This window comes from Pelophylax lessonae, assembly GCF_965119305.1.
Source record: "Pelophylax lessonae genome assembly, chromosome: 1".
NCBI classification, from domain to species: Eukaryota; Metazoa; Chordata; class Amphibia; order Anura; family Ranidae; genus Pelophylax; species Pelophylax lessonae.
The window spans coordinates 880993822-881008981 of NC_138768.1; the positions used below are offsets into that span (position 1 = coordinate 880993822).

General features: G+C 42.9%; 1 protein-coding gene across 2 annotated transcripts in view; it reads left to right on the forward strand.

The window, feature by feature from the left end:
* Nucleotides 1-15160, forward strand: part of LOC309562040 (uncharacterized protein) — a 172081-nt gene that overhangs the window by 139735 nt on the left and 17186 nt on the right. For both annotated transcript variants that reach the window (XM_082266141.1, XM_082266142.1), the window contains exon 2: nt 10996-11027. In XM_082266141.1, the coding sequence (XP_082122267.1) occupies nt 10996-11027 (32 nt within the window). The remainder of the gene's footprint in view (nt 1-10995; nt 11028-15160) is intronic.

Genomic DNA, 15160 nt, shown 5'->3' on the forward strand with positions numbered 1-15160 from the left:
ATATAGGATCACATATAAAATCAAAAAAGATCCTGCGCTAAAAATTAAGTGACTAAATGAATGATATAAATGAGGAATTGTTGAAAGCAGCTGAAAACACTCGAATATAGTAAATCAAAACAATATAAGACACAAAATAGTGCAGCGCTATCAAACATGTAGTGTGAACCATGCAAATGTAAAATCAACAATAAGGTGTTAAATGAAATAACACTTAGTGATACAGTGAACAAAAAAGTCCATGAATTGATAATCGTGACTCCAAATCAAAAAAAGTCCCCAGAGAGATGGTGTCAGAGCGGAAGGCTTGAATCCTAAGGAGAGATAGGAATACATACGGACGACGTCACGTATGACGAAACCGGTCGGGCGGTACCGGACGAACGACTGTCACGCCCCCCTAGACGTCGGCTCTTTTTTTGATTTGGAGTCACGATTATCAATTCATGGACTTTTTTGTTCACTGTATCACTAAGTGTTATTTCATTTAACACCTTATTGTTGATTTTACATTTGCATGGTCTTATATAGGATCACATGTCTCTGTGATTACTTCACTAGCCACCCCACTGACAGTTAGAATCACGCCCCTAGGGACATACTTAACCCCTTGATCACCAGTAAAGTTAACCCCTTCCCTGCCAGTGTCATTATTACAGTAACAGTGCATATTTATAGCACTGATTAGTGTAGTAACGTCACTGGTACCCCCAAAAGTGTCAAAAATATCAGTCATGGGTCCGATCTGTCCGCCGCAATGTCGCAGTCCCACAAAAAAGAGTGGAGTATCCCACTCATCCCTTTTTCTATCCAAGTTCTCAATAAAACCACAAAAACCAACATCCCCTGGATTGATCATTGACTGAGCCAAGGACTTTTCATTGCTGTTTGTCTGCTATCAGTTGCTAAGCGTAACCCAGGGGAATCCAGAAAGTGTAATTCTCAGAGGTTCTCTAGGGGGCAGTGCTACAGTAAATAAAATGTAACAGTTTATTGGGGAATTTTTTGCCGGAAATTTAACCTTCCTTATCAGATTTGAGGTGTAGAGGCTTCAGGTCGGTCCTCAGATAAAGAAACTTTATATTGTACTCACTCTTCCATGAAATAAACTAACATATGAGATCAGATGTGTTTCTCATCTACTTCCCTATTTTCTTTAAAACCACACAATGATCTTATCCTCATTTCCTCTGCTGGAAGGGTAAACACGTCTTCAGTTCCCTCTTTATGGGCCACAAAGCTGAACAATTGTGGAATGGTTCTGTTTTGTTTAACCACTTTAAGACCGGAAGGATTTGCCCCCTTAATGACCAGGCCCTATTTTGCAATTTGGCACTGCGTTACTTTAACGGACAATTGCGCGGTCGTGCGACGCTGTACCCAAATAAAATTGATGTCCTTTTTTTCCCACAAACAGAGCTTTCTTTTGGTGATATTTGATCACCTCTGCACTTTTTTTTTTTGCGCTATAAACAAAAAAAGAGCGACAATTTTGAAAAAAAATATATATATTTTTCACATTCTGCTATTTAACATTCCCCAAAAAAGAAATGTAAAAATCAACATTTTTTAACATTTTAAGCAAATTTGTATTCTGCTAAATATTTTTGTTAAAAAAAATCACAATAAGTGTATTTTGATTGGTTTGCGCAAAAGTTATCGCATCTACAAACTACGGGAAAGATTTGTCATTTATATTGTTTTTTTTTTTTTACTAGTAATGGCGGCGATCAGCAATTTTTAGCGGGACTGCAACATTGCAGCGGACAGATCGCACCCCTAACTGACATTTTTGACACTTTTGGGGGTACCAGTGACATTACTACAGTAATCAGTGCTAAAAATCTGCACTGTTACTGTACTAATGACACTGGCAGGGAAGGGGTTAACACTGTTGGTGATCAGTGGGTTAAATGTGAGCCTAGGGGAGTGATTCTAACTGTGGGGGGCGTGGCTTGTGAAATGACCATAGAGACCTGAGTTCCTATATAGAAGGATCACATGATCTCTATGATCATCCCAGGGAGAAGGATGGTCGGCTGTGTTTACAACACCTGACCGTTCTTCTCTCTCAGCGGGGAGCGATCATGGGTGTCAGGCAGCAATCGGAGTCACCTGACACCCGCAGCGGCTTCCCCGCCTAGCTTCCCGCGTGCGACTGACATAGATCTACGTTGGTTTGCACAGGAGAGACACCCTGCCGCAGTAAATCTGCAGGGCATGGGCAGGAAGTGGATAAAAAGAAGCTTTATGCATGGATAAATCTCGATCTGCCAGGACAGTGTGGTCATCCAATGATTCAGCAAAATCCACAGACAGCTGAACTCTCCAAAAAAAACCCACAAATTTTAAATCTAGCGCCATTTTACTCCTCAAGGGATGTATTTTCTGGTCTCCTAAAGTGTAAAAAAGCAATTATCCTTCCAGCCTAGTGTCTGCTATGAAGAATAGAGTCTATCAAAAAGAACCTGGAAAAAGACAAAGAGAGAATAACTAGAATTGTACTACGTAGCACAAAACAGGAGGGGAGAACAGAGGGAACATACCAAGTGCTAAGTAAACAAATTGCTATGGCAATAATCTACCACTTGATGGCAGCATAGATGAGGACATTTGTATTGGGAATGCAATGCATAGCAATAGCAGAAAATAAAATAAAATAAAATTTCCAACATCAGGTTCCTTGGTAGCAATAATATTCAGCAGCCGCCCATGCTGAACACCTGTGGGAAGCTTTCTTGCCTCTCAGATGATATTTTTGAATATATTTTATATTTTCAGTAACATTCCACTTATTAGGGAATAATTGCATAGATACAGTACGTAGCACTGCCCCCTTGAGGACTGCTGAATTCTTCACCTTTCTGGGTCCCTCTGGGTTACCGTTAGCAACTGCATGCACAAACGTAACACTTTACTTTCCGGTGTTCTAAAATTTAGTCGGACCCATGAAAATTCCGGACCCTCGTCACTTCCGGTGACGCTACGTCATAACCCAGCTGATGCGAGCCTAGGTGCGCATGCGCACAAGGCATTTTCAAGGTCCGATAAAATTCTAAGACTTACGAACAGCTGACTGAGAGGAGGAGGGGCTGAGGTGGGACGCACACCACACCAGAGCGGACTTAGAGGAGGCGGGAAGGAAGTGAATACTCATACTAAATAGTAATGATAAAAAAAAAAAATAAGAAATACTAAACATGTTTTATCATTACTATTTAGTATGAGTATTCACTTCCTTCCCGCCTCCTCTAAGTCCGCTCTGCCACATGTTCCTTGCTCGATGACGCGGCGGTGTTGTAACATTTTCCCGCGGCGGTGTGTGCGTCCCACCTCAGCCCCTCCTCATCTCAGTCAGCTGTTCGTACGTCTTAGAATTTCATCGGACCTTCAAAATGCCTTGTGCGCATGCGCACCGGGGTTCGCAGCAGGGCTCGCAGCAGCTGGTGGTGACGGAGCGTCCCCGGAAGTGAGTGAAAGTGACGAGGGTCCGTAATTTTCATGGGTCCGACTAAATTTTAGAACACCGGCTAAGTCAATGATCAGTCTAGGGGTTGTAGTTGTTTTATTATAAATAGAGATAGGAGTGGGATACTCCGAAATTAAACTATTCACAGTTGATGAGGACTCCTATCTGAAGGTACAGCCAAGCTGCGGATTCACCTTGCCATTAGATGAATTTAAGGTAAAGTCTCTGTAATGAAGACTTGATTGAGCAACTATCTTCAGGGTACCCGCCTAGCACCCCCTTTCATTCCACCAGCTGACACCCATCCTCTGACTACTCTACTTCAGGGGGTGGCCCCCTCACAGGTCAGGCCCTCAGACACGATCCCCTGTACTCACAATACTGTTTTTCCAGGTTCTCAACCCCTCTAGTCAGCTCTCCTGGACCTCTGGGTTCAGCTCCTTCCTTCTGGTTCACCAGGCAGACTGCCTGTGACCACGTGCCACCAATGCAGAGGAGGAGGCAGCCGCCACCCTCCATCCTAGACTCTGCTTACCAGTCAAAGACCCCGAGCACATGTGCACCTGGCTTTTATACAGCACCCCAGAATGCACAGAGACAACCAGTCTGTGCCAATCACTGAGGCTGTATCAAAGCCTGTGTACTCATTGGTCAGATTTTCTCCACTGTCTAATATGCCTCCCTATTGGACCAGTGTGGAACACTCCCCTAGACCAGATGAATCACACACTGAGCACCATAAGCAGACCTAACTCACAGATCCTGCTCTCTGGTAGGCAGAAAGCAATATAGAATTTACCTGCAGCTCCTCTGATAGGCAGACAGAGCCAAAAACTATACTCACTTACTAGTACCTACCTAGGAGGGTGCTACACTCACCCCCCACCAAACCGAGCCATGTCCTCACTGGCTCTGGGCAGCCACCACTACAAAAATTATACATAGGAGGGTGCTACAAGTATAACTATGGCTCTATTGTGCTAATTGTTACCACATATACAGTAAACCCCGGCTCCATTGCGGTTCAGTTTTTGCAGTCCCGGTATATTGCGTTTTTTTTTGTAATGTTATTTTACTATATAAATCATTATGAAATGAAATATTTTTGTGTTTTCCATAGCTCTTGCTCTGTCTCTCAGTATCTTTTATGTGTTTAAATGAATTTCTATTGTTTTAAAAGTGTGTTTAAAGACCTTAAAATGCTTTACACGTACATTGACAGTAAAAAAAACAACATGCCTACAATGCATTTTAATAGGGTTTTTCTATTTCGCGGATTTTCACTTTTCGCGGCTGGGTCCGGAACGTAACCCCCGCAATGGAGAGGGGGTTTACTGTATAGTAAGTACTGTATATTACAATGCCTTTGCTGTTTTATTGATTAGGGATACAGTAAAGAAACATTATTACAAACTGTTTATACATATTTTAGTTTATGATGGGACAAAGTACATATAGTCCTCTGCCCCATCTTAGGTGCCCTGTATCCCTAGCTGTATTGTTAGACAGAAGACCCCAACCTTGGTGCACAGCCTCTCCACACCGCAACTAGCAAGGAGATGGCCACTTGGCTCCCAGAAGTTGCCCGAAGCAAGCACCTACACAAAGAATGCAGAGGAGGGTGAGAGATCTTCCTGATAGACACCAGATTTATTTTCTGTATCTGTGTAGAACAGAGTCCTGAATTAGGTAACTTGGTTTCTGGCCTCCCTTAACCACTTTACCACCGGAAGATTTTGCTGTCTTACGTCCAGGCCACTTTTTGCGATTCGGCGCTGTGCGAATTTAACTGACAATTGTGCGGTCATGCAACGCTGTACCCAAACAAAATTTATGTCCTTTTTTTCCCACAAATAGAGCTTTCTTTTGCTGGTATTTGATCACCCGTGCGATTTTTACTTTTTGCACTATAAACAAAAAAAAGAGCGTACATTTTGCAAAAATAACAATATTTTTCACATTTTTTATATGAAATTCCCCCCAAAAAAATGTAAAAATCAAAATTTTTTTAAAATTTTTGTTTGGCCAATTTGTTTTCTGCTACCTATGTTTGGTAAGAAAAATCACAATAAGCGTATTTTGATTGGTTTGCGCAAAAGTTATAACTAAGGGAAAGATTTCTGTCATTTTTGGTGGGTTTTTTTTAACGAGTAATGGCGGCGATCTGCGTTTTCTTTTGCGGGACTGCGACATTGCGGCAGGCAGATTGGACCCTTGACTGACATTTTTGACACTTTTGGGGGGACCAGTGACATTATTACAGTAATCAGTGCTATACATATGCACTGTTACTATAAAAATGACACTGGCAGGGAAGGGGTTAATTTTATTGGAGAGGGAGGGGTTAATGTATGCCTGGTGCTTACTGACGTGTGGGGGGAGGTGACTGAGTGACACAGGGACAGATCGCAGGTTGAGCTATGCTGAACCCTGCAATCTGACCCTGCCTGTCACTTAGGAGATCCGCCCGCTCTGTTTACACAAGTGGGCGGATCTCCAGACTCAATTCCCCGACGATCGGGGAAGAGCAGCGGCGATCGCCGCTGCTCCTCCCCTGGCCTGACTCCCGCTGTGACTGAATACAGCGGGAGCAAGCCTCCGGCGGCACACATGCATGCCACCCACAAGGCAGGAGTCCAGCGACGTAGGTCTACGTCGCTGGACGGGAACTCACCCCTTTGCCGCAGTACAGTCAACGTGACCGGTCGGCAAGTGGTTAAATTCCAAATAAGGAAGATAGCCCTGCTGCAGGAACTGGAACAACAACCTATTGGGGCAGTAACATGTTGCATAATTTTATCCCAGTCACTAGATGGAGCTACTTTACTGCTCATTCTGGAAATATATATGGATATATATATATATATATAGATAGATAGATAGATAGATAGATAGATAGATAGATAGATAGATAGATAGATATATATATATATATATATCTATATAGATATATATATATATATATCTATATATATATATATAACATTCTTGGGTCTTCTAGCCAACCTGATGCTATCACAATCCTTACTGTTGACTAGGGATGAGCTTCGAGTTCCAGTCGAAGCTAAGTTTCGGCTGGAACATCGGTCGTTCGAGCGTTCGTCGAATGATGAACAAATATGCTTCTTCGTGGGAAATTCGAGCGCCCACCCATAATGCACTGCACGCGCAGCATGTTATGTGATTGGCCAAGGCATGCACCCTGACCTCATTCTTTGGCCAATCAAATGATCTCTCCCATGATTAAGCTGCCTTTAGCCAATCATGGCTTAGGGGCCAAGTACACACCCCACAGTACATAAAGGCTGGGCAAGCAGCCGCAGCGTGTAGTGTCATTGTGTGGGCGAGGAGACAGGGAGAGGGACGCGTGTCCAGAGATGTATAATAACTAAGTAGAACTACTTCACTACTGTACTTAAGTACGGAAAGGTGGTATCTGTACTTTCCTAGAGTACAATTTTTTTCTCCTACTTCCACTTTTACTTCACTACATTTTTTCAATGATTTCAATACTTCTACTCCAATATTTTTTTTTTTGTGCTGCATAGTTACTCGTTACTATTATAAAAATTACCACTGCCAGAACAGTAGATGGCAGGTTTCATGAAGCTCAAAACATGTGTATTATCAGCGCATACGAAAATAAATGCTACTGTATGTATAAATAAAAGCTGCATTTGAAATAATAAAAAACAATATGATGTTCAAACTTTTGACTTCTTTCTTTAATAACTACATAACACAGTACTTGTACTTTTACTTTCAGTACTTGAGTAGCAACATTTTTTTAAAAAACTACTTGCAATACTTAAGTACAAAAAATGTTGAATACTTTAGTACTTCTACTCAAGTTACTTTTTGATCGAGCACTTCCACTTCTACTCAAGTATGGGTTTTGAGTACTTTATACAACTCTGCGCGTGTGAGGCAGGGAGAGAGTAGCTTTTTTTTTTGGATTTTGTCAGACAGTGCAGAGACATTCCTAGCAGTGTAGGGAGGGAGAGGAACGTGTCTCAGGCAGGGAGAGAATCATTTCTTTGCAGTTTGTCAGACAGTGCAATGCCAGTGAGACATTCCTAGCAGGGAGGGAGAGAGATTTCTCATCTACAGGGCTATCAATTACATCAGATCAGTGAGAGTATTGTTTATCGGTCACTTGCGTACATCTATAAGCACCACAGCTCATCTATATGGCTATCCATTACCATTACATCATATCGGGCGATAGTTTGAGTATCTTAATTGGTAACTGTGAGGGGTTACGGTGTTCAGGCACCACCAACAACCAAGGCCCAATTTTTCTGCCCCATATGACAAGTACATGCGATTTGAAATTTGTATGTATATTTGTATATGACATTTTTTCCTTTAGAAATGTCAGTATTGCTGCAGCAGGCTCCATACATCGTACAGATGCACTACTTTACAGGCACATTCAGGGGACCCCCCAGAGTTACTTGGGAGGACCACTCCAGGTTGAAAGTGATTATTGCAGTCAAATCTGTTTTTTTTTATTTTCTTTTAATGGGCTATGGATATTTATTTATATAATATTTAATTATTTATTTATTTATTCTCTTTTAAACAGGCATTCTGCTTTCAGTATAATACACATCCTCATCCCATGCCTGGCTTTGGTGTTCATTCTGGCGGTCTGCTCTTTTTTTCTTTGGTTGGAGAATCGTAAGCATCAACGTAAGGAAAACATCATTCTAATCTCTAGGCAGTCATACTTTCCTATAGGGAGTGAGGGATCCCCATCCATAGGCGTGCGCACAGGGTGTGCCGGGTGTGCCTGGGCACACCCTAATCACCTAGGGCACATTAGCATTATCGCTCTGTTTGCCAGTGAGGAGATGAGAAAGATCTCCCTCGCACCTGCTCTGCCATAAGAGAAGTGCCACACACTTCTATTTCACTTTGCCAGCAGGGAGAGTAATGTATCGGGGCCATATACATGTAGGCAAACACATGCATGTGTATTTAAACTTTGGGGTGCACACCCTAATGCAATAGGCTGCGCACACCTATGCACCCATCTATGTGTTCCAGCTAAGGCAATGACCATTTCATTCCAGCTAAGAGATGGTTTCTGATTGGCTAATCAGGTCATTGTACATCAGTCAATGTACCTTTACATCAGGTCCCTGCTAAATGCCATCTGCTTTACTATGTTTCTGTAATCAGTATTTATTATATATGTAGATGGGTGCAGCCATATTTCTTTATTACATAGACATGTTGGGTTTCCTGCTTAGTAGGGCAGAACTTTGTTAACCGGTTGCCGACCGCCGCACGACTATATACTGCGGCGGTCAGCCCCGGCCAGGCAGAGTGACGTATCGGTACGTCACTCGCCTGTCACTGACTTGCGAGCCTATCGCGGGCGGGCGCGCGCCCGCCGCGGCTCGTTCACAGGCAAGTCAGTGCGTGTGACCGGCGGACTCGATGTCCGCCAGTCACACTGCGATCGCTCCTGTGAAGGGAGAAAGACAGAGCAGCTTGTGTAAACAAGCTGCCGGTCAGTTCTCCCTGTGTAAAAGTGAAGATCTGTCCGTTCTACTATGTAGAACGGTGGATCTTTGCTTTTACACCAATAGGAATGTCCCTACACAGTTAGAATCACGCCCCTAGGACACACTTAACCCCTCCCTGTCCAATAAAGTTAACCCCTTCCCTGCCAGTGTCATTTTTGCAGTAACAGTGCATATGTATAGCGCTGATTACTGCAGTAATGTCACTGGTAACCCCAAAAGTGTCAAAAATGTCAGTCAAGGGTCCGCTCTGTCCGCCGCAATGTCGCAGTACCGAAAAAAAAATCGCAGATCGCCGCCATTACGCGTTAAAAAAAAAAACACCAAAAATGACAAAAATCTTTCCCTTTGTTAGTAAACGCGATAACTTTTGCGCAAACCAATCAAAATACGCTTTTTGCGATTTTTTTTTTTTACCAAACATAGGTAGCATAAAACAAATTGGCCGAAAAATGTTAAAAAATTTTGATTTTTACTTTTTTTTTTGGGGAATTTCATATAAAAAAATGTGAAAAATATTGTTATTTTTGCAAAATTTACGCTCTTTTTTTGTTTATAGCGTGTGATCAAAAAATCGCACAGGTGATCAAATACCACCAAAAGAAAGCTCTGTTTGTGGGAAAAAAAGGACGTCAAATTCGTTTAGGTACAGCGTCGCACGACCGCGCAATTGTCCGTTAAAGTCACGCAGTAAAAAATCGCAAAAAAACCCCTGGTCCTTTAGCAGCCAAATCCTCCGGGGCTTAAGTGGTTAATAAACCATCAACTCCCTATGCAACTAGATTAACCACTTGCCGACCGCCGCCCGACTACATACGGCGGCGGTCAGCCCCTCCCAGGCAAAGTGACGTACCGGTACGTCACTAGCCTGGGAGCGAATAGGGGGCGAGCGCGCGCCGCTGGAGGCGCGCTCCCGCCCCCGCCCGTACCCGAAGAAGCCGGCGCGTGTGACCGGCGGTCCCGATGTCCGCCGGTCACTCGCGATCGTCGAGTGGAGAGGGAGAAAGGCAGGCGGCTAGTGTAAACAAAGCCGCCTGTCATTCTCCCCTGTGTAAAAGCACAGATCACTCGGTCCTGCTATGTAGGAACTTTGATCTGTGCTGTTACACACACAGCCACATCCAATCACAGTTAGAAACACGCCCCTAGGGACACAATTAACCCCTCCCTCACCAATAAAGTTAACCCCTTCCCTCCCAGTGTCATTTTTACAGTAACAGTGCATATGTATAGCACTGATTACTGCAGTAATGTCACTGGTACCCCCAAAATTGTCAAAAATGTCAGTCAAGGGTCCGATTTGTCCGCCGCAATGTTGCAGTGCCGAAAAAAAAATCGCAGATCGCCGCCATTACTCGTTAAAAAAAAAAAAAAACAATAAAAATGACAAAAATCTTTCCCTTAGTTAGTAAACGCAATAACTTTTGCGCAAACCAATCAAAATACGCTTTTTGTGATTTTTTTTTTTACCAAACATATGTAGCAGAAAACAAATTGGCCTAAAATGTTAAAAAATTTAGATTTTTAATTTTTTGGGGGGGAATTTCATATAAAAAAATTTGAAAAATATTGTTATTTTTTTCAAAATGATCGCTCTTTTTTTGTTTATAGCACAAAAAATAAAAATCGCAGAGGTGATGAAATACCACCAAAAGAAAGCTCTGTTTGTGGGAAAAAAAGGACATCAATTTCATTTGGGTACAGCATCGCACGACCGCGCAATTGTCTGTTAAAATCACGCAGTGCCGAATTGCAAAATAGGCCCTGGTCAGGAAGGGGGTAAAATCTTCCGGGGCTTAAGTGGTTAAGCAGAAATAGTTTAAGAAGGTTTCTAACTGAACTGTCTGTAACATCCACTATGACAAGCAATTGGCAAAATAATGGCGATTAGTTTGGGTTCCAACACTGTGCACATGACTCAGTAATTTAGCGTTGCTTACTTTGTTTGCCCCTTAGTCACAATAACAGCCACATTGTCTTTTTTTTCACCAGGAAATCTTGAAGTAGGGGGCGCTAGTGATCAGGTAAGCATTGTATTTGGTGTATTGGGTGCAGGAAATTATATCATTGGCTGATCATGGGGGATAATGCTGGACTCTCAGAATGTCTCACATACAGTCTGTTGGTTTATTGATCCATCCTAGCTTGTATCTGTAACGCTCCTGCGTTTTATGTATAATGTGGATTTACAGCTGCAGAAATATTCCACTTCAGTAGTCATGTAGAGAAACGCTGAGACACCAATCCCAACTCCCAAGACTCATCATGTGTGGATAGTCTCAATTCAGCAAGTAAATACACACACTCAATAAGATGTTCCTAGAGTGACTTGTATGTATAGTAATATAGTGATGATAGGCTGAAGAGACAGGTTGGGTAGAGATGGTAGATGACAGACACTTGAAAGGAAATGTTCTTGAAAGTAAGATAGTAGCAGATGGGATGCAGATAGGTTAGCAATCATGTATGGTAGCAGATGATAGAGTAGCAGGTGAACATACAGGATAAACCAACCCAGTGCAAGAGCAGATGGTATTAGGCTCAAGAGCTAGCAATCTTAGTTAATGCAGATGTAGTAATAGTCCTTAGTATGCAGAGCTAGATAGTGTAAGCTTTAGTATGAAGGTTATAGAGGTTTCCCCTGTGGGGTACTTATCACTAGTAGCAATGTAGTAGAGGAGAGGTTCGGCAAGAGCGGATGATCCGGTAACGGGATACAGGGATCAGCAGTGTGGTTCCGATAGCGAGGTATGCTTGCAAGCATGAGAGCTTCAAGGCAGATTATGCGGCGTTGAACGAACATGTGAGTGAGACCGCCGGAGGTTGAAATAGCCGCTCCAGCGGCGCTCAGTGATGACAGCATCGGTCTTAAAGGTGTATGCGCACCTTACCAAAAGAGAATGGTGGGGCGCATACACTTAGGAAAAGTGGAATTAGGGTACCAAAGGTACCAGAACATTACAGTACCCCCCCCTTAAGGCCGGCTCCTGAAGGCCTCTGGAGCTGGTTTGTCTGGGTACTTCGCATGAAAGTTGCGGATTAATCTAGGGGCATGTATGTCAGAGGTGTTTAGCCAGGTGTCGTCTTGGGGCCCATAGTTCTTCCATCGAACTAAGTATTGAAGTTTTCTTCTGTGGATACGAGAATCCAGAATCTCTTTTATCTCATATTCTTCTCCACCTTCAACTTGTACAGGAGGAGGAAGTGGGATAGTAGGCCTTATTCCTTGGTCAGGAACATGGGGCTTCAGTAGCGACACATGGAAAATGGGATGTATTTTGAGGTCTATTGGCAATGTAAGCTGTACTGCAGCTTTTCCAATAAGTTTCTTGATTGGGAAAGGTCCCAAGAAGAGAGGTCCAAGCTTTTTGCTAGGGATTTTCAGTCTTAAATTTTTTGTTGAGAGCCAAACGAGGTCCCCAATAGCATACTGAGGAGAAGGTCTTCTGCGAAGATCATAGTACTTCTTTTGTTGACTATGAGCGTGTGCAATGGTAGTATTAAGCAAACCCAGAGAGTCCTTTATTTGGGTAAGATAGTCTGAGGCTACTGGGTTATTTGAAGGAAGGATGCGTGGTGGAAGAATAGAGGGATGAAACCCATAGTTCAAGTAGAACGGACTCTGCTTGGTTGTACTGTGGGTTGCGTTGTTGTAGGCAAATTCTGCCAGAGGGAGAAGATCCACCCAATCATCCTGTTGGTAAGAAGTGTAACAACGTAAATACTGCTCGATGCATTGGTTGACTCTTTCAGTCTGTCCGTTGGTCTGCGGATGGTAAGGAGAAGTGAGCTTCCGCTCATTTCGTAGTATGTGACATAGTTCTTGCCAGAACTTGGAAATAAATTGTGATCCACAGTCAGACAGAAGAGTTTTTGGGATACCATGTAACTTAAAGACATGTTTCATCAGGAGTTCTGCCGTTTGTTTGGACGAAGGTAGTCTGCGAATAGCAGTGAAATGTGCCATCTTTGTCAGATGGTCCACTGACACCAAGATGGTATTAAATCCTTTGGAAGGAGGTAGTTCTACTATAAAGTCCAAGGACACAACTTCCCATGGAGTTTGGGGTATTAGTATACTGCATAGTAGACCGGATGGTCTCGTAGTGTCAATTTTGGACCTGGCACAGACATTGCATGAAGAGACGAATTTTTGTATAGATGTTTTCATGTCAGGCCACCAGAATTGTCTGGTAATCAGATTAAGAGTCTTTGTCATACCCATATGTCCTGCCATAGGCACATCATGCGATAATTCCAAGATCTTGGTGCGTAGGGTAGGTGGTATGTAAAGTTTGTCGTTGTAGTAGAGGAAGCCTTCTGCATCAGTATTTAGTTGTGGTGGGGGTGAATCCAAACTTATACCATGCAAAACCTCTTCCTTCAAAGAACGGACAACTCCAATAATACGCTTGTGAGGTATTATAGGAACGGAAGGGATTTCAAAGTAGTTTTCTTCAGTTAGTCGTGATAGTGCATCCGCCTTTTTGTTCTTATCTGCAGGTGTGTAGGTCACTAGGAAGTTAAACCTTAGAAAGAATAGTGACCATCGTACCTGTCGGTGAGAGAGAGTTTTGTTAGTCTGAAGATATTGAAGATTTTTATGGTCCGTGTATATAAGTATTGGTAATTGGGTGCCTTCGAGTAGATGTCGCCAATTCTCCAGAGCCAATTTTATAGCAAGCAGTTCCTTTTCACCCACGGGGTAATTTACCTCTGGACTGCTTAAGGATTTAGAAAAGAAGGCGACTGGATGGAGTGGTGAAGTGTTAGTTGGTCGTTGGGAGAGTATTGCTCCTACTGCCATGTTTGACGCATCTACTTCCAGAATGTATTGGAGGGATGGGTCTGGATGGCGTAGTATGAGAGCAGAAGTAAACCTTGTCTTTAACCGGTGAAAAGCTTTATTTGCTTCATCTGACCATTTGAATGGTCTCTTAATGCTAGTGAGCTGTGTGAGGGGTCTCACAATGGCAGAGAAGTTCCTGATGAATTTCCTGTAGAAATTAGAAAATCCAAGGAATCGCTGTAGCGCCTTGCGGGTGGTTGGTGTAGGCCAATCCTGAATGCAGGATATCTTACTCATGTCCATCTTGATTCCTGTTTTGGATATGATGTAGCCTAGAAACAGTACCTCTTCTTTATGAAACAAGCATTTTTTCAGTTTCACGTATAGGTTGTGTGCAAGCAATCTCGATAATACTAGTCTTACATGTCTTGTGTGTTCAGACAAGGATCGTGAATATATAAGTATATCGTCCAGATATACCACAACACAGACATCTAGTAAGTCTCTGAAAATATCGTTTATAAATCGTTGAAAGGCTGCAGGGGCGTTGCATAGCCCGAATGGCATCACAAGATATTCGAACAATCCGTATCTGGTTCTGAATGCAGTCTTCCACTCGTGTCCATCACGGATTCGAATGAGATTGTATGCCCCTTTCAGGTCCAATTTTGAAAAATAGGTAGCTCCACGCACCTGCTCAATGAGCTCAGGGATAAGCGGTAGAGGATAGCGATCTTTTATTGTAATAGCATTCAATTGCCTATAGTCGATGATAGGCCTGAGACTTGAGTCCTTATTGCGGACAAAAAAGAGTCCTGCTGCTGTGGAAGAAGTGGAAGGTCTAATAAAACCTTTTTTCAAATTCTCATCCAAATATTCTTTGAGATGGGAAAGTTCATCCTGTGAAAGAGGATAAACATGACCGAACGGCAATTTGCTATTTGGGAGTAGATCAATACTACAATCATAGTCTCGATAGGGAGGTAGTGCTTGAGCATTTTTCTCAAGAAAAACCTCAGAGAGATCCTGATAACATAGTGGTGCAATCTCATCTGTCACCACAGACAGGATCTTCCCGGAAGACGGGAGGTTACACGTACCCACGCAATAGCAAGAGAGGAAGGCCAGGGTCCGTTCCTTCCAATCTATGGTTGGTTGATGTGTGTGTAACCAGGGAAGTCCCAAAACAATGGGAAAGTGGGGTGAAGGTATTAGATCGAAGGTAGTGGTCTCCATATGAGACCCGTTAGTAGTGACTAGGAGTGGTTATTTCTGCTGAATCCATTTGAGGTTCGTTCAATCTGTAACGCTCCTGCGTTTTATGTATAATGTGGATTTACAGCTGCAGAAATATTCCACTTCAGTAGT